This window comes from Leucopleurus acutus, assembly GCF_964270905.1.
Source record: "Leucopleurus acutus genome assembly, chromosome: 12".
Taxonomy (NCBI): Eukaryota; Metazoa; Chordata; class Mammalia; order Artiodactyla; family Delphinidae; genus Leucopleurus; species Leucopleurus acutus.
Window position 1 is genome coordinate 51,958,397 of NC_139154.1, and position 22,214 is coordinate 51,980,610.

The window sequence follows — 22,214 nt, forward strand, 5'->3', positions numbered from 1 at the left end:
TCTAAGGTCATTTAAGTTGGACACCTGTGGAGTCAGTATTGTATAAAGGAAAGAACACCAAGCCTGGAATCAGATTGCTTAGATGACGTTTCTGCTTGTGACAAGGTCGTGGTCACAGGGAAAGAGAGCTGGTCTTGACAAGTCCAAGGCAATCTTTCTGCCTCGCCGCTTCCCTCTTTGTATGCTGCCCGTCCAAAGGGGAGATCTGCAGAAAAGAAATCTTACCAGACGAGAAGGTGATGGCTGGAGACACAGTCCTGAAGAACTGTGGGTGGGTTGAGCATGGGTTGGTCTCAGCCAAAGGCCACCCTTGGGCCATATGCAGAGTCCTCGGTGAGGGCCAACGAGCGTCCAGCCTTCTCAGGAGCACAGAGTCATCATCGGCCACTGGAATAATGAGGAAGAAAATTATGATCTATTCAGACCCATCTCTGACATTCAGTTGAGGATGCTTCATTTCTCAGTCACCAGGTCCTAGAGCCTGATGCAGGACTTGGGGCCTCCTCCCCCATCACTCCTGGGAAGCCAGACAGGACATTAATGGAGAGCTTAGCCAGAAAGACCACACCATCCCATAGTAAGTATAAATCAACCTGAAATACAATCAACCTTGACTTTCCTTGGGGCCTGTGAATGATGACAGCCAAGATGCAGGCTGATTCTATATTCAATTCTCAATGCAAGTTTCCCCCATGCATTCAATTTGGCGTGCTTGTGACGGCAGCGTGCAGGTGTGCGGGCCGACTGGGTAGCAGAGATCCAATAGAGCATAGTCTACATGTTTACATTTATGGGCCCATTTGTCTGACAGCTTTATGTGGGTGTGATGAACGGTCCCTCTAACTCACATAGGGGGGAACCTCTGGGGAAATCACTCCCCAGGCCAGTTACATAAAAATGGTGATGCTGGTGATGATGAAGATGAGAATGGTGAAGTTACCAGTGGGGTCAGAGAAAAGCCCAGAGTGAAATTCCAGCAAGCTGGCTGCCACTCCCTGTAGGCCTCCTCGATGGCCTTGAGGATCTCCTCAAGGAACCAGAGGTGGTCAGAGCTGGAGAGAACGTTAGACATCACCCAGCCAGCTCATCTCGCACACAGGGAAGCTGAGGCCCAGAGATGCAACGCAATGTGCTGACAGTCCCACAGGTGGTTACGAGGGGTGCTGTGGCTTCACCTTGGGTCTCAGTCCAGCTCTCCGGCCATGATAGCACGTTGCTTTCTAGGAGCCTCTGCTCAAGCTGTGAGCTGCCCTGCATCAGGAGCCACTCTGATGGCTGTCCTGCTCTCTCAGTGCGGAGTATGTCGCTATGGAAGGATCGCTAGGGATCACGTGTCCAAGGGGATCTGTGATTGGGTACGGGCTCAGAAGTTCTAACCATTGCCCCTCCACCTGCATCCCACCTTCACACTCAAATATGGGAGTGATTGAGGGTAGATACATGTTGAGGGTCCCTATATCTTAGAAGCTTATTCCATAAACTGAACATCCGAGGTCAAGGAAGAAACCCCAGCTTTTATGAGTCTCTTTCTAAGCAGCCCAAACGGAGGATGTGTTTTCGACAGAAAGGGCAGATGATTCAACTCCAGACTCCAGTGTCTCCACATCTGGCCCATGGCAGGTGCTCAGTAAATCTATGCAGCTTGAATGGAAGGGGAAGACAGCCAGTGTCAGACACACCTCATTCATTCAACAAACACTTGTACCTTCACATATGCCTGGCACACAGTGGGTGCCCAGTCATATCTGATGCACAAATGAATAAGTGCAATGCATACAGTGCTCCATCGTGCACTCAGCAGAACGAAGGGCACTCAGAACCCTTCTCCTTTACAAGCCCCTGAACAGGCAACGGCCACTGCTCCCTAAGATGACACGAATCGACCCCGTGGAGAAGGTCTTACTTCTGGCTTCTGGAGGTATATCCCTTTGCCATCTTGGGTCAAGTTTTGGAAGACGTCTGTGAAAATGCAGTAGAAAAGAACACAGCTAATGCGTGTGTATGTGTTGGAAACAAGAGGGACTAGCTCCTCCCATACGGCCCCTCACCCAGGAAGCCAATTTCGGCCTCTGTGCAATCACACGCGCCACACTTGTTCTAAGCGAGCCGCTTCACACCTTTGCCCTGCAGCAGACAGGGCATAAGTTAGTTCGGGTAGACGCAGCTAGGTTTCACAGGCACAGAGCCAGCGTTCCCCAGAGCTCCCTGCACTGGCAGCAGTCCTCTCTCGTGCTTGAACTGGGGACAGGTGGGCAATCCACGAGGAGAGCAGGGGAAGCCCGGGCCCTCCCTCCTTCCCCCCAGCTCACGCTGCATGTTCTCCACATGCAGCATCAAGCGGACAGAGCTGACGAAGGCCATTTGGAGGTCAGGGCCACCGTAGCGGATGAGCTTCAGCTGGCAGACGTCATCACTGAGCGCGATTCCTGCACTGAGCAAAGGTTCCCACCGTGGGTGCCGGAAACCTCATATCCAGCTCCCCTCCCACCTGAGGCCCCTTAAATTGTCCCTCCACTTCCGGGACCTGAATCCTAATAGCCTAAGATCTTCTTTTACGCGGTTCATTGTGAATTTTTCAATTATTTAGCCTATTAATTTTATTGTCTCTCCATTCTCCATCCCTGTCCCCTAGGCAACCAGCATGAGGATCTTTTCATCACGTGGGTTACTGGCCTTGAAGGCAGGAGGCAGTCTGCTTAGTGGTCAAGAGCATCTATCTGCCTTGGCGTCTGGGAGTCCTGGATTTAAGCCCCAGGCAAGTTAACTTCTCTGAGCTTCAATTTCTTCCTCTGTGCAGTGGGGATTAGAACAGGGTGTTGGCAAAGATTAAATACGAGTATACATGTGCCAACCCTCAATAAATGTTAGCTGTGATCATAGTGATAATAATCAATGGTTTAGTTATTCACAGATCCTGGTCTTTGGGCCTCTGAACTCGGGGAGTAACCCTACTCATTAGAAGATTGCAGGACGCCACACACCCTGCCCAGCACCACTCACCCCCGCCGCCCCACCCCCTGCCTGGTGTGCGCCCTGCAGTATCACCTCCCCACCCGCCTCCAGGCCTACCTGTGTCCCTCATGGCAGCCCGCAGCTGGGCCCAGTTCAGGCATCCTGAGCAGTTAGTGTCTTGCTTGTGGAAAACCTCCTGCGAAGAGCCCACACCAAAGGCTAAGGAAGCCAGGCGTTTCCAAGCCCCACCTGAGAGCCCTCACACCCCAGTGTCAAGGCTGCAGGACTGCTGAGTGTGAGGCTCCACCGGTAGGCCCGGCTGCCTAGACAAGAGTAGGGCAGGGGGTCCCTGTCAGGATCCCACCTCCTCTCCCAGTTCTCCTTAAGGCGTGTGAGAGTGGGCGGTCTTTCTGTTACGGGGGATGGAGAGTCTTGGTATAGGTAAACGTGCCTAATCTGAGCACGCCATCCAAATTTTGAAGGACTTCCAACCTTATGACTCAGGAGACGGGAGGAGAGTTGTGAGTAATGATTGGAAAAGTAGGAGGGAGCCAATTTATGAAGGACTCTAAATGCCATGCTAGGGAGTGTGAACTCGACTGACGGCCATGGGGAGTCTCAAAACATTTTTAGTAAGGAAGCGATGTGATCAGATGTCGCTTTAAAAATTCAGAAGACTATTGCAACAGGCTCTCTGAGTTTGGGAGAGAAAGGAGGAAACACTAAAAGGATATTAGGGAAGATTAGGTGAGTGGTTGGGTAGAAAGGGCTGAAAGGGAGAGGGGTACCTTATAGTTTTGCAGAATTGCCATTTCTGCACTGTCCCGTGGGAGGCGTGGTGAACACTTGTTCTTACCTGATAGAGCATCAGCTGCTTCCACGGGTCCCTGAATTCCTGGATACTCACGGTGCTGGATGCATTAAGCTGATAGCAGGGTTAAGGTCAAAGCCGCCAGGGGAGTTTTGTCCACACCTCTGGAGGCAGTAATGGGCCCTCCACACAGCAATGTGCAATTTGGGACACCCCATTCAATGTTAGCTATCCCTAGCTGGCCTCCCTTGACTGCTCAGTGCAGCCCAGGGCTCCCTGGCCCTTACTAGGACAGGACAGAATGAGCTGGAACACAGCAGCACTGAGAGGAGAGGATGGTCTGATGATGGTGATGATGACAGTTACCACTTAGTGAAGCAGGGTATTCTGACATGGCCAATCTGATGCGATTTAAATAAAAAATAGTAACTCTTTTTTTCACTGTTGTCAAAACCAACTCATGGAAGGAGTCAGGCACAGGGTGGCTAAGGATGTCTCTTATATTTAGTCATTTTAGGAACGGTTAAACGCTGAACGCTTAGCCCTGTAGACCACGTCCAAGTACCCCCGCATCAGAGAGACTGGCTCAAAAACACCATGACACACCACCTCTCTTTGAGCCCTGATGGTGGGCCTAGCACTGAGCTATACACTTGACCTATGGAACTTCATTTTCACCTAGTAGGTGGGGTAGGTACTAACTCCTCCCTCTTATGGATGAGGAAATGAGGGCTCAGAGAGCATGATCTTGTCCAAGTTCATACAGCTGCTGACAAGGCTGGGACCTGCCCCAGTGCCTGCATACCTGACCACCATCCCACACTGCCCGCAGCCTCTGCAAAGTTTCTGCCAACATTCTTTATATTTGCAACCCCTCTCACAGTATCCATTCTATGTGCCTCTCTGTGGCGTGGGTAATTAAACTCCGAACAACTTAAGGCAGAGGGTTTGCTAGAAAAATGACAGTGTTGAGAACGAGGAAAGCTGATTTTGCGGCATGTCACGGAACTCCCCAAGTTCTGGCTTCCTGATCTGTAAACGGGGGCAGGTGCTGCCCCATCACCAAATGGAAAACTCAGGACCCTGAGGCTCTTGTAAAAGCTTCTTGTAACCTGGAGAATTGTTACTAACCGCCACCCTGCAGCTGCCTCATCCTCGCTGTCAGGAAGTAAGCTTATTGTTATTAATAACAATATTGATCACTTTTCGATGACAGTTCTGTCCTAAGCACTGCACGTGGGTTATCTCATTTGTATTCATATACAAATCTTACAGAATAGGTTTCATTTTTGGGGTTGTTTTTTTTGTATTTTGGCTGCTATTTTTGGGGTCTTCGTTGCTGCTCACGGGCTTTCTCTAGTTGCAGTGAGCGGGGGCTACTCTTCGTTGTGGTGCGCGGGCTTCTCATTGCGGTGGCTTCTCTTGCTGCGGAGCACGGGCTCTAGGTGCACGGGCTTCAGTAGTTGTGGCGCATGGGCTTAGTTGCTCCGTGGCATGCGGGATCTTCACAGACCAGGGATCGAACCTGTGTCCCCTGCATTGGCAGGCGGATTCTTAACCACTGTGCCACCAGGGAAGCCCCAGAATAGGTTTTAATACCATCTCTGTGCTGCACGTGAGGACCTGGGGCACAGTGAGGCTAAGTGACTAGTCGGAGATCACAGACCTAGTAAGTGCTAGGGTTGGGATTCAACCCCAGGCCGCCTGGCTCCAGGGCAAAGCTCTCTAACAGCAGAATGCATCCTCCCACAAACCCAAAAAGATACATCCAGTAGGGCCAGGATCCCCTGGCAGGCCTCGAGGCTGAAGAGAGGCTGTTCGCTCCTTAGACCTGTGAAGGAACAGAAAGAGTCTGCATGGACATGGCCCCAGGACTGCATGGCCCTTTTCTGAACAGGAAGAGGCAGTGCTGCCTAGGCCGGCCATAGGGCCCAACGACCACCATTTACGTTGGGGCAGGAAGAATGAGAACAGTGGAGACAGAGAGAGAAGGCTTGGAGGGGATTCCTACATCCCAGTAACACAGTAAAACCCTGCAGAGAACATTCTGGTTTTGCTTCACAGTAGGTCAGATGAACATGGCCCTGTGTATCGGAGGGCTGGGATGGGGGCAGACAGGACGATAGAGTCACAGGCTCCCCAGTCTGAAAGGGCACCTTTTTCAAGCTCCCACCCAAACTGGGAGACAATCTCAGATGTCCTGACAGATGGCCTGTCGGTCCTGGGAGCTCACTCTTTCACATGAATCCATAGCTCCAAGTCAGGAGAAATTTCTCCTGTTAATTCCAAAGGAAGCGCCTGTAAAACTCGCTCACTAGTCCTAGTTCTACCTCCAGAAAAGCATAAACAGGCATTTGTCCCCTCTTTGACTCCTCCCCTCCATTCGAAACATCTAAACATTTCTCCATCGGTTCTCCAGATGATATGGTTTCTAAACCCTCACCTCCCTCTTCTACGCACTTTACTTTGCGAGCACCTCCGTAAAATGTGGTACCAAGACTGGAACGCACTCCTGCAGATGCAGGTGGATCAAGCAGAGTACAGTGGGTCTATCACTTCCAAAATTTTCAGTCCACATTTCCCAAATTAGGCTCCAAGGGAGACGTTTTGCAGAGAAAGGGTTCTGAGTTCAAATCCATTTGAAATATTCTGTATCTATGACCCTTGTCTGCATCACCATGTACCTTAGCACGTGATCCGTGTACAGGAGCCAATGTTGAAATTTTGTTTAATGCAGAATTTCCTAAGCACCATTGACCGTAGAATCGAACCCATTTTACTTCACGGAACACTTACGAAAACCTCTCGGTTTCTAACCTTTCTCGGAACACAATTTCAAAAACACACACTAAATGCTTCCATTAAATACCGCCTGAATTTGGGTTCGCTTATTTAGCAGCAACTTGAAACTATTAGCACATGTTAAGCTCAAGGTCAACTAAATTAACCAGATAGCTTTCAAATTAACTGCCACAAAGATGAGGTCTCTTCTCTTAGGAACTTGTGCAACTGATTTTTTAAATATTATAAAATGGCAGATTTTAATTATCACCCTGACTACATTTCATCTTTTGGGCTTGGGCACAGCTTGTGGTGAACATTCTGAATTTTAATTCTGTTGGCTATTATATTAATTATTCCTCCCAGTTCTGTGCCCTCTGCAGATCTGATAAGCCTGCATGCCATGTCTTCTTCCAAGCCATTGATAAAAGTTGAGGAAGTGTAAGGGGACCAAGGGCAGAATACAGAGACTCTCAACTAAATATTTAAAACGTATAGGCTCTGACCCATAACATAGAATTATCTCTCTGGGTTCATATTTATATAACTCTTGGGATGATGATAAAACTTGTGAATCATATTGCAACTTTCCAACCCACAGTTCATCATTTATTATGGGAGACTTTACCAACTATTTTGCCAAAAGCTATAGCAGCTCTCTGATCTATCAACCAGAAACCCTCGCATAGGAATAAATGAAGGCAATGTGTCCATCCATTCTTTCCAAAGTCATTTTGCATACTTGTGATTAATGCCTTAAAAATTTAAATGTGCAGAAGCCATCTCTTTTACATTTTTTTTTGTTTTTTGAGGAGGTGTAGGGAGGGGCTGCACCTCACATTGTATAATTTCTAGAGTCTCCCTTTCTGGCTCTTTTATGATACCCGAGTTTGGCTTTGAGAAACCATCTGGAAATTATACAGTTTCTGAGTGTGTTTGGGTTTGAAATCTTGGCTTCATGTAAAGGAGAAGCAATCACATATTTCAGGTGGCAAATACCCTTTAATTGTTTGGTTTACTTTTTTTCAAAATCATGTTTTTCTCACTCAAAATATACACATAAAATACTTTTATATGGGCTTTAAGCTTTCCTGATGATTTATCCCAAGCTTCATACAAAGGCATCCACACCGCCCATCTGCAGTTCTCCTTCGTGATGTGCTCCTATCAGATTTCTGTGGGTTAATCAATTTAACTATGAGCTCATCAGAGAGCTCTCTGGTAAGCTAGTCGATACTTAATATTTATTTGCCGAGTTGAGAAAATGAATGCCATTCTTCCACATGGCCTTTATATGCCAAGAAAGAAATATTCAGCTATTCTTCTCAAATTAGCAAACTAGCAGAAATCTTCATTTTCACTGCCACCTATCTTTACACACTCAACTAAGCAAAAAAAAAAAAAAAAAAAAAGAACAATTTTCTAAGCTGCATAAATTCCTCTACCTGTTTGTCAGACCACACGACCCACCCTGGTATAAGACACAGCTCCTGGGGGGACCAGTGGGCATTCACATGTCCCACCAGGAGAAAGAGAAATAGACCCAGAGTTCAGAAAAGTTGTGACCCCTGAGTCCTACAGGATGACTCTGAAATACTCACCTGCCCAGGGCATGTGGTTCAGGATCTTCTGCAGTTGGACTGCATTTATTTCTGGATGCTGGAGCAGAAGCAGAGTGGTAGAAGTGAATCATCACTGCTGAAGGCTCGTTAGATGCAGAGGGCCCACAGCTAAAGGGGGTTGGGAAAGGCCTCTCCCACATCTGCTCAGGGTGGCACATATGCCATTTCTGGGCAGAATAACTGATGCCATTTTCCTGCACATAAGGAACATGACTAGACGTATAATTAAATCTGGAATTTCATAAGAACTTCTACAACAGTTTAACTGGGTGCCAAGTTCAGAGCACCCCAGCAGGGCAGGACTCTTAAGAGGTAGACTAATAGCGGTGATTCTCAAACTGGGTTCTATAGAGATGCTTTGAAAGTTCAGCAGTTGGGTTTCAGTTTTATTACTAATAAACTATCCTTAGCCAAGAGTCCAGATTTCCATTTTAGAGTTCAGAAAAGCAACCCTTTACATGAACATTTAACTTTAGGACATATTAATGCAATATAAGTACCATAAATTTGAGCTTATATAATGGCTGTAAGTTATCTGTTCATATTTATCTGTTTTATATATGTTAGGTTTCTCTGTGAGATTCCATTTGATAAAGAGGACTGCCGCAGAAGATGTTTGGAAACCCCTGGTATGGAGGAAAACTTTTATAAACAACACACATAAGATTCTGATGTATCCTCTCTGATGACATTAAGCAAAATGCCAGTGGTGAAGATGAGAGAAGACGGGAGGGCTGTTACTAACACAGGCAGTTCATGTTCTTCCAGTTGTAATGACATCACTCAGATGTCAGGCCCAGATTTCTTGCCCTGTTTCTAAATGTATTTCGCATCCTTCAGGTTAGGGACGGGGTGGCCTCTTGCTGGTGCTCAAACCTGGGTCAGCCCAAGGAAAGAACTGGAAGGGACCAGGAGGGTAGGCTTCCTCCTCCCCAATGCCTCTTACCGGTTCCACCCCCACCAACCCACCCACGGGGTCTTCTCCCTGGGCGTCCCTCCCCCAGACCCCCCAGGGCTCATCATTGCCAGGCTCCACCCACACCTCCCAACACTGAGTCTCACCTCTGCCATATTCCATTGTCACAGGGATTAAAAATTAAAGTTGTTTTTCCTACAACGAATCAAGGTAGCTTCCAAGAACGGATATGCATTTTACAGGAGCCTTCTGGAAACAACAGCTCTACTCATTTGTCTAAAACTTTGAGGGCTTTCATAGAAAGTGGCAGTTTGGGGACTAGAAAGCCTTAAATCACAATTTAGACACAGGGTCAGGCAGATGCAAACCCACCCGCCATGGGATTATAGGCTCCACAGCGTGCCCTGCTCCTTGCTACCCCCCTTGGTTCAACTTACCTTTTCAAAGAGTTGGGTGAAGGATTCATCCTGCCCTCCATTTGGTCTATGGTCTCCTATAGGAACAGACACACAGAAGGACTTGGTCATTCCCCTGGACGAATGGACTCGCGTGCACACACTAATGTGCTCACGGCTCCCAGGCCTCTGAAATCTGTGAGTCTGACCTTGAGTGCTGGTTTAAATGTTTTACCATAGCATTCACCCACATCCCTGTTTCTCCAGTTGTCACTGGCTTCGGGGAAGTAGCAAACCGTGAAAGGGGCAGAAGAAACACCGGGTAGAGAGAAACAGAAGGACATGGAGGTGTGACTCCTGCATCTGGGGCTCCGGGCCTTCAACGCCAAGGACCTGACCGGAGGGCAGTTATTTTGGTGCAAAAACAGCAGAACCTGCATACTTCTAGGGCACGATAGATAACATACTATGTGCGCCATAGAGTAGGGCCTGCAGGATCTGCAGACCTCTTCCCCGGACCCCTGAATGTGAGGGGAGAAGCCCCCGTTCCCAGCTCTGTAAACGGTCCCCATCATGTGGAATTCCACCTGACAACCCACCTTAGGGAAGACGACACTTGAATTGCGGCCAATTTCACTGAGGGGGAGAAAAGACCGAATTACTTCTTGGGGATCATTTTGGGAACGTTTTGACCAATATTCTCCCACCCCTGGGAACTCACCTTCCCAGTTCCTTAGCTGACGCCCCACTTGCCCTTGAAGTGTGCAGTCTGGCACAGGGCTCGGCACACGGCTGTACCTCCCCACGTGCCCTGTGTTCTCACCCCACGGCCTTTGCTCAAGCAGAACCCTCCTCCCCGTGTGCCCTTTCCTTCCCCCACCCTCATCTAACTACTCCCACTCATACGTTCAGACTCAGTGGTCTCACAAGGCAGTGAGGCCTGGGACCAAGATAAACTATCTATGCCCGAAATATGATGGAAAAAGAACTGGGTTCTAAGCACTGAAGGGCTGTCATGTCAGAACAATCATAGGCAAAATACAGGCTTACCTCATTTCACTGTGCTCCGCGTTAGTGCATTTTTTTACGGATTGAAGGTTTCTGGCAACCCTGCATAGAGCAAGTCTATGGGCGCCATTTTTCCAACAGCATTGGCTCACTGCCTGTCTCTCTGTCACATTTTGGTAATTCTCGCAATATTTCAAGCGTTTTCATTATTATATTTGTTACTGTGATCTTTGATCAGTGATGTTACTATTGCAAAAAGATTCTAACTCACTGAAGGCTCAGACAATGGTTAGCATTTTTTAGCAGTCAAGTTTTTTTTTTTTTTTTTTTTGGCCGCACAACTCGGCATGCAGGATCTTAGTTTCCTGACCAGGGATCCAACCTGTGCCCCCTGCAGTGGAAGCGCAGAGTCCTAACCACTGGACAGCCAGGGAATTCCCGAGTATTTTTTAATTAAGGTATGCACATTGTTTTTTTAAGACATAATGCTATTGCACACTTAATAGACTACAGTACAGTGTAAACATAATTTTTATATGCCCTGGAAAACCAAAAATATCCTGTGACTCTCTTTAACACAGTATTTGCTTTATTGCAGTGGTCTGGAACTAAACCTGCCATATCGCTGAGGTAGGCCTGTAATAAGTTTGGCTGGTATGAGTGTATATTGATTCGTCTGAGCCTGATGGTTGATGACAGCCCCCCTCAACTGAACAAACCCTGTGCATCTCTTAGGAATCACCACGTCCTTGAAGCCACCCCTGCTTCCCCCAGGACCATGGAAGGGTGGCTCAGATGCTTCTCCTTGGTGCTCTCCAAACACCCTGGACAGATAAACGCTTACCCCAGACACAGCATAACATAAATAACTGTTCATACGTCCATGTCCTTTCCAGCCTTTGAGCCCCTGGAGGGCAGGGGCCAGACCTGTTCTAGCTTTTTCTCTCTACGTCCAGCAAGTGTTCATTTGTTAGAAGGAGAGTGGGGAGGAAGAAGTGAGGGATGTCTCCGCGCAGACAGTTGCCCTGCTCTCCTGCTCACCCTGTCCCCTGTGCTGGTCACAGAGACCCCCGTCCTCCGCCATTTTCACCTCACCCTGCCCCCCACCCCTGGCCCGAGTGGACCCCAACCTCCGAGAGAGGCCTGGACCTTACTAAAAGACGCGCTTCCTGGAGAAGACTCTGAGGACGAACTCAGACTCCTGGCGGGACTCAGATGTGCAGGGCACAGTGACGTATGTCCCAGGCTCCAGCCACAGCTCCCGACTCACTTCCTTCTCCCTGAGAAACGTCTCAGGCCACTTCAGGGGAGCATTTTCCCAGAAGAACTTGGGAGGCAGTCTCCTCTGGTCATCATAGCTCTGTGGGTAGAGGACGGGCACCTTTGCTGGAACCCTACATGAGGTTGAATAAATATGTCGACTGATTTGACTTTGTGTTAAAAACAATATCATACACAAGATGAGGTGAGGAATGTCACTGTGTCTGCACTTTCCACTTTACAGTTGACGGTCTGAAGTTGAGACAAGTTAGGTCATCTGCACAAAGTCACCTAGTGGGTAAGAGTCTCAGCCAGGATTGGAATTCAGGACAGCTGAGCTCCAATGTCCACATTCTTGATACTTCCTGAAGCTGCCTCCATGTATGTGCTACCATTTCAAGGTTGATCATGACATGATTATGCTCATAGGTACAGACGGACCACCAGCCATCTCCCTCCATACAGATCAACTGGATATTCCGTGTCATCTCAGTGAAAGCAGCCTCTGAAAGAGGAAAGAGTACTGGCCAAAGCTCAGAAGACCCAGATCAGAGGTCTGGTTTGTGTTTTGTTTTATCTCTTATTTTTATTCTCTCTTTCTCTCTCCCTCTCTCTTTTATGTCCCCCTTTGGCCCTATTTTTCTCTCTTGCTTCCTCTTCCCTTGGCTCTCATGCAGGGCTATGGAGGGAGGGGAGATCCATAGGGGGGATGCACGCAGTTGCTGCTGAAGACACTATCCACCACATAAAGACATTTCCCAGATTCCACTTAGGGCTGGGGAAACAAAATGTATCTCTTGGTGACACATGCTTTCTTTATTGAGACAATGAGAACTAGAAAATCAGCCCTTTGCTGTCTTTGCCCTGGCTGCCAGGAATCTCAGAACTAAATTTTATAATCAGCTGCAGTAGCTGTTCTAGGTTTAGTGCTCCTGGTAGAATTAACCGCTTCCCTATCTCTCATCTATTTATAACTTTTTTCTTGCCTTTTGAATTCTGTAACTGGTTCATAGTTTTGTTCTGTTTATACTTTTTATTGTAGGTTGACCCAATTCTATTTAGGAATAGGCTTGATATAAATAGCTTTTTTTTAATATGAAATAGTAGAATTTAATAGAAATTCATGGCCTTTTAGATTTGTCTAGATTCACCAATGTCTATTTTGAGATCTGGCATCATTTATACTATTTCCTAGACTTTTTTTTTGAATTTTATTTTATTTTTTTATAGAGCGGGTTCTTATTAGTTATCTATTTTATACATGTTAGTGTATATGTGTCAATCCCAATCTCCCAATTCATCCCACCACCACTCCTCGACGAAATAACTTTTTCTTTTAAAATTAATCGGCACCTTTGGGAGCGCTCCGTATTCCCTCGGGAGGAAAACAAAAAACCCAACCGAGCCAAGACACCCAACGCAGAATGGTTTCTTTACAAAAACCTTCTCACTCGATTCAGTCCAATCTGAGAAAATTAAGTGTTTCACTCCTGGTTTCTTTGGGAAACAAAGAATATCCGCCACCCTTCAGAGGCTGGGATAGCTCAGGCCTTCTTAACTGATCCCTCTAGGCTGCCACCGCAGCTGAAACACGGAGCTGCTGCTGTCCTCTGCCTGTGTTTCTGTTTTGTTTTCCCAGCCTTTGTCCCTCGTCCCCTAGTAGGTGGGCTTCATGGGCTCCTGATGTCGCATCTGTTATAGATCTATTTTATTATGGGCTTCATAACTCAGGCAAGATTGTGATTTTTCCTTCTTCCTACGTTGTGACAGTCTTCAATATTAGCCCTAAGTATTTATGTAGGGATTTAATCGATTCTAAAATGTATTGGTTCTACATCAGGCTCAGACCTGTCTATGGAGGTATAAGGACTTTGGGGGCCCTTGGATAAAAAAGAACAGCAGATGCTCTTTACTCGCACACACAGAGGCAGTTGGCATTATTGCCAGACCTTCCCGTGGCTCCTTACATAAGGCTGCTGCAGTCTCAGTGAACCCGGGACATCACTCCCTACCACGGCCAGCCTGGCAAGTGTGCAACTCACCTTGCTCATCTGAAAAACAAAAAAGAGAGGCCTCATTAGGCAGTGAATCCATCTCTTTCACAAGCATGAATTCTAATGGAGGCTGGTATACAAGAAGACTCTACCCAGAGGCCACTTCCCCTCCCATAAGACTTGCTGTTCCAGTCAGTGACATTTTAATCCATCATCAGAAATCCTGGATAAAGGTGAGGCAAGGTAAGCTTGGCTTTTGGGGAGGGGCAAAGGGAACTACCAACTGTGTGCCAGGCACAATGATAAGCACTGCTACACGATCTTCTTTTACTCCACCTTTTGCATAAATATCATTGTCCCCATTTTACAGATGTAGAAACTGATGTTCAAATGCAAGAAGGTGGCTTGTTCTAGATCACATATTCCCAAGGATTTGCACCCATGGTAGACAGAGAAGGATGTAGGTAGACAGAGATGGATGGTAAAGAGGACAGGAAAGAGGAAGAAAGGATAAGACTCCACGAGAGGCCCACCTACCCTGAAGAGGTAGAAGCCAATGGCGAGGTGAGGCTTCTTGTTGCGGTGCCTGTGCCTGGGCTTCCGGAGTAGGTACACCAGCACACTACAAGGCATCTGGAACCTCCTGCCCTCCTGGGGCCTCCAGACCGACAGCAGGAACTTAGGGTTCTTCCAAAATGTGTCTGGGGCAGAAGATAGCCAAGGTGAGACAGGCTCCCCTAGCATCCTGCTTGCCAAAGCACAGAGAGGAGCACAGACCCAGGGTGCTGCCCCGGGATTCCCACCCAAGGTCCACCCGGACAGAGCTGGGGTCCACCCGGACAGAGCTGCACATAAGCTAAGGCTTGGTCCCCGTTAAAATGCTGCTCCCCTGGGACCACAGGCACATTCTCTTCAGTTAGTTAACAGTCACTGGCCCAGGCAGTGAACATCTCCAGGACACAAAGCCTGTGCCAGGCAGTGTGCTGGGCAAAAGCTAGAGTGGAGAGTAACTCTCAGGTCTGCGTGTCCGTGAAGAACCCGAGGTGGAAGAGGTGGGGGGAGGGGGCAGAGCTGTGGGGACCAAGCCTTAGCTTATGTGCAGATTCAGCCTTTGGGGGCACACTGTGGGGGAGATGAGGGCAGAGCCAGGGCCACCCGGGCCCCGCTGAGATCTTACCCCCTTCAAATCTTTCCTACCCAAGAGACGGCCCATTGTGGAGAAAGGGACACAGTCCCCAAACCTCTCCACTTGGAGAATGTATACACTTTCATCTCCTATACCTGATGCCCTGGGAATCCTTGATTTTGTTTCTCTACCAAACTCTAGGTAAGGACGGCCTGATACATACGATATAAATACTATTTCAATCCTGCCTGTTATGGGGTGGTTACTTCAGCATATCAGTGACCTTATCCTAAAACCACAGAAAGATGTAACCCAACCTTCTACTATGCCTGTGCGCCTGTGGCCGCCTGGTGCCGATTAGGAAAGGGAACCCTCTGGAAACATACACCCCCAAGAAGTAGGCAGCCTGACTGAGAATTCTACGCCCTGGTGCAAATTAGGACAAAGGTGCCCCATCTTCCTGGTTCACATAGCCCGGGGCCAGCGCACGCAGCTTGGCCAGCAAAGCCCCCTCACCTTCAGCCAGGGGCCCTGGGCAGCGGCTCTGTCTGCAGCCCCACCTTTGCCTGGAGAAGCTGCCCCTTTAGACCCAAGAGCCCCTGTCTCCTGTGCACAGGCTCACCTCGGGGTGACTTTGTCGGGCCACCAGCCATGGTCCCTTTCTCCCATCTCCCCTCCAGCATGGTGTACAGCCACTTCTGGACCACCTCCTGACTCAGCAGGCCTGGGCTCAGTTTACAGATGACCAGAAGCATGAAATGTGCTTTAAAGTCCTGCAGTGTCATCCTGTGTAGAGGACGAAGGAGATGACATCCAGTCATGAGGACCAGAAGGGAGGCTTCAACTAAGTAACGGGCATCCCAGCCCTCTGCTGGACCCAGGGCCCCAGCCTCCACACCCCCATGCAGAGCTGAGCTGGCTTTGGACCCATGAGACTGGGGCTGGATGGACCAGTGTGACGGTCCATCTCGGGCAGGTGGTGCTACCAAGAAACCCCACCCTGTGGCTGGAAGAAGCCTCCAACAATGGCTACCTGAGGGCGATGTTCTTGGGCCACTGATGGTGGTGATAAAGTGGAACTGGGGCATTCATAGCTAGTCAATTGATTTATACATGTTCAATAAGAATTGCACAAATCAGTTCCTCATCATCAATTGATAAAAATCTTCGCCCCAATTGGCTAACGTTGTGCCCCAAGGCGTGTTGTCTGAACCAGCTCAGTTTACTATCTGTAAACAGAAATAATAGTATTTGCAGGACTCTTGAGTTCAATGACCACTTACTTCAAGAGCGAAAGGGACACAGCAGTCTGAAAAGGATGGGTACAGGGAGAGGAGGGACAGCGTGGGAGTTAATAGTAAGGGTGAAAAGTGGAAGGAACGGGGAACAGGTGGGTCTCATGTCAGACACCCAGAAGCAGCATCAGCTCAGGGTGTCTGGTGGCCTTTCATAAAAAGGGGTGAGAGGCTTCGGGGTGGGTGGGGGTAGTATTGCTTTGCTCTGGAGGGCACAGGTGCGTTGGTTTATAGTCAGCAAGAAACAGAAGTCGGAGAGGAGGCAGTGGCCACACCCACCCTCTGCTTTGAGCACCCGCTGAGTTCCATGCCAGGGGTCTCTGCTCTCATCACAGAGACTGTGCCTGTTTGATTGCCCTGCTAGGCCATGAGCCCCTAAAGGGTCTTCTTGATCTCTGTATAAGAGATCTTGTCTCTTGATCTCATGTATGCCTGGCATGCATGAGGCACCCTGTAAACGTTTGCTGGATGGATGTCCTAATGTAAGCCAGGGCATGTGCCCCAAGTCTCTGAGTCAAATACCAGAATTCCCCATCATCATCTTTCCTCAGCAGCAGAATCTTCTCCTTGAGGCTCAGTAGCTCCCACATACTTGAGCTGAAAACAGAAAAGAAATGTTTTCATGGGGAAGGAAAGGATTGAGAGGGACATGCAAGAAATTCTTCAGTAAATGCTCTATAGTGTTGCTATTTATTCTCATCTTCATACTGCTTGCAGACAATTACATCTCACATCCTCTATTATGAAAGCAACATGTGACATTAATTCATCACTTACTCTGAGCCAAGTTCTGGGCTAGGCTCTTGACATATTTTATTTCATTTAAGGCTAATAGCAACTTTACAAAGTAGGGATTTTTATTGCCATTTTAGAGATTAGGAAACTGAGGTTAAAAGAGATTAGGTCACTTGCTTGAAGTCACAAAGTTATTGAATGTCAGAACTAGCATTGGAACCTATGTTACTATTAGGTTTTTTTCCACAGCCCATCATTTTGGACTTCTGTTTCTAGCTACAAAGGAGTAAGGCTTTCATGTACCACTTCCCCACTATAAACAACTAAAAATGGGACAAAATACAAGAAACAACTGTTCTTGGACATTAGACAGCAGGCAGCACAGAATTGTGACCCCAAGAGGAGGGAGACAAATAAAGTGAGCCCTAACATTGCCTAGACTCCTGCCTGAAACTACTTCCCTGGACAGTGACGCAGGGAAGTGGACCCACAAAGAGCCCAGCAGTCTTGCTGAGTGGAAGAGACAGAGTCTGAAGTTCAGGGAGACAAGACAGCTAGAATTTGCTGGGGAAAGTGCCCAAGAGGAGGGGGCTACTTAAACAAGGACCTCCAGAGAACTTAACAGGTGTTCCCTTGAGTCTTTGGCTAAAATAAAATCTGTCCATACATAAAATGAAATCCCACAAGACTGAACTATACACAGAACAATTTCCAGAGCTGACACCAGGCTGGAAATCATTTGAATTCCCACCAGCCAGAGTCAAAAGACCTTACAGTATACATGGGGTCTTTAGTAGAGAACCCAAAGGGTCTACACCTTAGTAATGGGGTCAAGTTAGGCCCCAACTAAAAGTTTTCCTAGAACTTTCCTAAAAGAAAACTCCAAAGTATCAAAATAATCCCTAAGCAACTAAATCTACAATGTCCAGTATCGAATAAAAAATCACTATGTATATGGGCTTCCCTGGTGGCGCAGTGGTTGAGAGTCTGCCTGTCGATGCAGGGGACATGGGTTCGTGACCCGGTCCGGGAAGATCCCACATGCCGCCGAGCAGCTGGGCCCCTGAGCCATGGCCGCTGGGCCTGCGCATCCGGAGCCTGTGCTCCGCAACGGGAGAGGACACAACAGTGAGAGGCCCAAGTACCACAAAAAAAAAAAAAACAAAACAAAAAAAAAAACACTATGTATATGAAGAAGCAGAAAATGTGATCCACTATCAAATCAATATCAAAAAAACAAACAACCCAATCCAAAAATGGGCAGAAGACCTAAACAGACATTTCTCCAAAGAAGATATACAGATGGCCAACAAACACATGAAAGGATGTTCAGCATCACTAATCATTAGAGAAATGCAAATCAAAACTACAATGAGGTATCACCTCACACCAGTCAGAATGGCCATCATCAAAAAATCTACAAATAAGAAATGCTGGAGAGGGTGTGGAGGAAAGCGAACCCTCCTGCACTGTTGGTGGGAATGTAAATTGATACAGCCACTATGGAGAACAGTATGGAGGTTCCTTAAAAAAGTAAAAATAGAACTACCATATGACCCAGCAATCCCACTACTGGGCATATACCCTGAGAAAACCATAAACAATAAGAGTCATGCACCACAATGTTCATTGCAGCACTATTTACAATTGCCAGGACATGGAAGCAACCTAAGTGTCCATCGACAGATGAGTGGATAAAGAAGATGTGGCCCATATATACAATGGAATATTACTCAGCCATAAAAAGAAACGAAATTGAGTTATTTGTAGTTCGGTGGATGGACATAGAGTCTGTCATACAGAGTGAAGTAAGTCAGAAAGAGAAAAACAAATACCGTATGCTAACACATATATATGGAATCTAAAAAAAAAAAAAAGGTTCTGAAGAACTTAGGGGCAGGACAGGAATAAAGACACAGATGTAGAGAATGGACTTGAGGTTACGGGGAGGGGGAAGGGTAAGCTGGGACAAAGTGAGAGAGTGGCATGGACATATATACACTACCAAATGTAAAATCAGTAGCTAGTGGGAAGCAGACGCATAGCACAGGGGGTCAGCTTGGTGCTCTGTGACCACCTAGAGGGGTGGGATAGCGAGGGTGGGAGGGAGAAGCAAGAGGGAGGAGATATGGGGATATATGTATATGTATAGCTGATTCACTTTGTTATAAAGCAGAAACTAACACACCATTGTAAAGCAATTCTACTGCAATAAAGATGTTTAAAAAAAAAAAAAGAAAGAAAATGTGATCCATGACCACACGTAAAAACAGACCTAGAAATAAGAGAGATATGATGGAATTAGCAGATAAGGACATTAAAACACCCATTATTAATGTGCTTCATGTTCTCAAGGATGTAAAGGGAACTATGGACATGATGAAGAGAAAAGTGAAAGATATTCTCAAATGGTATCTCTAGTATTAAAAAACATAATATCTAAAATGAAAACTACTCTGGATGAGACTAACAGCAGATTAGACACTATGGAATAAAGCCCATCATTTTATTTAATCCTCATCACACATCTGGCTCAAAGAAATTAAAAAGTTTGCCTAAGATCACACAGCTACCAAAATTAATTTAACCCGTCATTTTTCTCAAAGACAAGCACTTGTTTTCCTAAACAAACCACTACCAACAACGTTATGATGCTATATTTCTACAACACTTTAAAATTTATATAAATCGGGCTTCCCTGGTGGCACAGTGGTTAAGAATCCGCCTGCCAATGCAGGGGACGCGGGTTCGAGCCCTGGTCCGGGAAGATCCCACATGCCCAATTAAGCCGGTGCGCCACTGAGTCTGCACTCTAGAGCCCACATGCCACAACTACGGAAGCCTGCGCGCCTAGAGCCTGTGCCCCGCAACAAGAGAATCCACCACAACGAGAAGCCCAAGCACTGCAACGGAGAGTAGCCTCCACTCGCTGCAACTAGAGAAAGCCCAAGCGCAGCAACGAAGACCCAACGTAGCCAAAAAAAAAAAAAAAAAATTATATAAATCTTTGGATGCCATTTTTCCACATAGACCCAGTCCCTCTGACAATTCTCTTTATTAATGTATAATAAATAGAGTGTAGTACATTCTATCAGGAGTAATATTCCACTTATTTTTCTGAGCCTTCATTTTTTCATCTGTAAAAATGATTAAGTGATAATGCATATGTGAAAATGTCAAAAGCACGCATGTGAATTTGTGTGCCAAAGGCAGCCTCCTTTGCAGCCTTTACCTACCCCGTGCTCACCCCTCCCAGCCAGTCTCAGAAGTTCACCTGTCACTCCAGTCTCCTTTCCATTCCACTCTTCCCCAGGGGTTCCGCAGCTTGACTAGGTACGCAGGTCCATGTTTGGAGGTCACCTGTATAAAAGGAGAACCAGTCCAGGTGGCTGGGCTGAGTGCCAATAGCAAATGTTGCAGATATCTGGGTGAGATTCATGCCTGCAGAGGAGACCTTGAAATGAACGATCAAAGGCCCTGGGAGTTGATAAGAGGAGAAAATGGCTCTGCTGCTCACTAGCTGTGAGACCTAAGGGAAGTTACTTAACCTCTCTGTGTCCTTTTCCTGATCTGTAAAATGAAGCCAGTAGTCACATCTACTGCAATGAGTTGAATGCGTACCCTCCTCCAAAGATACGTTTACCTAGAATCTGTCAATGTGATCCTATTTGTAAAAAGGGTCTTTGCAGGTGTAATTAAGTTAAGGATCTTGGGATAAAATCACTCTGGATTAGGGTGGGTCCTAAATCCGATGACAAGTGTCCTTACAAAAGAATAGAAGGGGAAAGACACAGAGGAGAAGGGTGTGTGAAGATGTAGGCAAAGACCGGAGCTATGCATTCCAAGCTGAGGAATGCTGGGAGCCACCCTAAGCTGAAATAGGCAGGAAGGATCCTCCCCTACAGCTGTTGGAGTGAGTACGGTATTAAGGACACATTGATTTCAGACTTCCGCCTTTAAGAAACACTGTGAAAAATTCATTTCTCTTGCGGCAATTTGTTATGGCAGCCCTAGGACACCAATACACCTACTCATAGGACTGTTGTGAGGATTGAGCTAACATGGGTAAAGCAGTTAGGACAGTATTTATCACATATGAAGTGCTAAATTTTGTTAAATACATTTGTTAAATAAATATAAAATCATAAACATAAATATTTTTAAATATAAATTTTGTTATCTCAATATGAAAATAAAAGTTCTTGACACACACAAACATGACTGATGGAGATCTAACAGAAAGAAGAAATCAGGTGCGAATGGAGTTGAAAAAGTCTGAAACAGAGTTAAAGGGAATTGGAGGACTTTGGGGAAGTCACACGTACACTTACAGCCAAATAAACCTGGGGTCTGAACCCAACTCTAACCATTTACTGACTCAGTTTTATCATTTCAGTTTTATCATCTACAAAATAGGGATAATATATACTTTGTAAGATTAGTGGGAAAATTCAACTATTCATTTCGTAATGAATACAAAACAATTAGTCCAGTGGCTGGCCCATAATAAGCACTCAGTAAATTGTGTTAAAATAGTAATTAAAATTATTCCGTAATGATTGAATTTAGTGCTTACCAAGAGGTCTTTGGGAAACTCTCAACCCTGGGACTGAATGTGAGCTGCCTGTCTACAGGATACCCAGGGGAAGCTCAGACTGGAGATATGAACGTTTAGGATTATTGGCATACAGATGACAACCGAAATCTTGCAAGTGGGTAATAGCACAGTAGTAGATTGGTTGTTTTTGCCCTCGCAGGGAACAGTCCTCCAAATATAATTTTTAAAATTTCAGTTCCTTAAGTTAACCATAATACAACAGTGACTGGCTCCCTGACTGTTAACCATACCATATCAGACCACATCTGGGTTTATCAATCAGTTCACCTACACTTCATAAAAACTGTGGCACGTGCCCTGCTCTGCCTCGTTCTAGGTACTGAGCTTCTGTTCCACTCTCTGGGAGAATCATGACACTTCGAACTGTCATGCAAACAAAGTAAGTCATGTGTGTGACAGCAGCTAGCATAGCGCCAGCCACGTAACAGGCTTCCAGGCAGCAGTGATTATCCTCCTCTCCTACGCTTGTGCGCATGCGGCTCAAACCTTATCATTATTTTTGGCACCTACATCTTAGTGTTGACTCACATTGAGTTTGCTGTCAATTCAATCTCATGTCTCACATGTTAAAACATGTGAGTTCTGTCCCATCCTGCAAAAGGAAACCCTTTGAGAAGATCCTGGTCTGAGCTTCAGTATCCTTGTGGCTATCAGTAGATATCATTTTCCAAACCTACTGTTCCTCCTGTGGTCTCAGTTTC

The 22,214-nt window shown here is 46.7% G+C and overlaps 1 protein-coding gene across 1 annotated transcript; it reads right to left on the reverse strand.

Moving 5' to 3' along the window:
- Positions 1-511: 511 nt before the first annotated feature.
- On the reverse strand, positions 512-21,988 carry CAPN14 (calpain 14; the record flags this gene model as incomplete). The annotated part of the gene is given in 18 exon segments (XM_082851439.1): positions 512-517; positions 941-1,024; positions 1,904-1,959; positions 2,310-2,426; positions 3,070-3,148; positions 3,809-3,877; positions 5,530-5,594; positions 8,146-8,203; positions 9,520-9,554; positions 9,557-9,575; positions 10,077-10,113; positions 11,640-11,845; positions 13,788-13,796; positions 14,277-14,440; positions 15,488-15,651; positions 16,683-16,757; positions 20,170-20,255; positions 21,977-21,988. Coding segments are annotated over 18 exon segments (1,341 nt in total).
- Between the last annotated feature and the right edge of the window lie 226 nt (positions 21,989-22,214).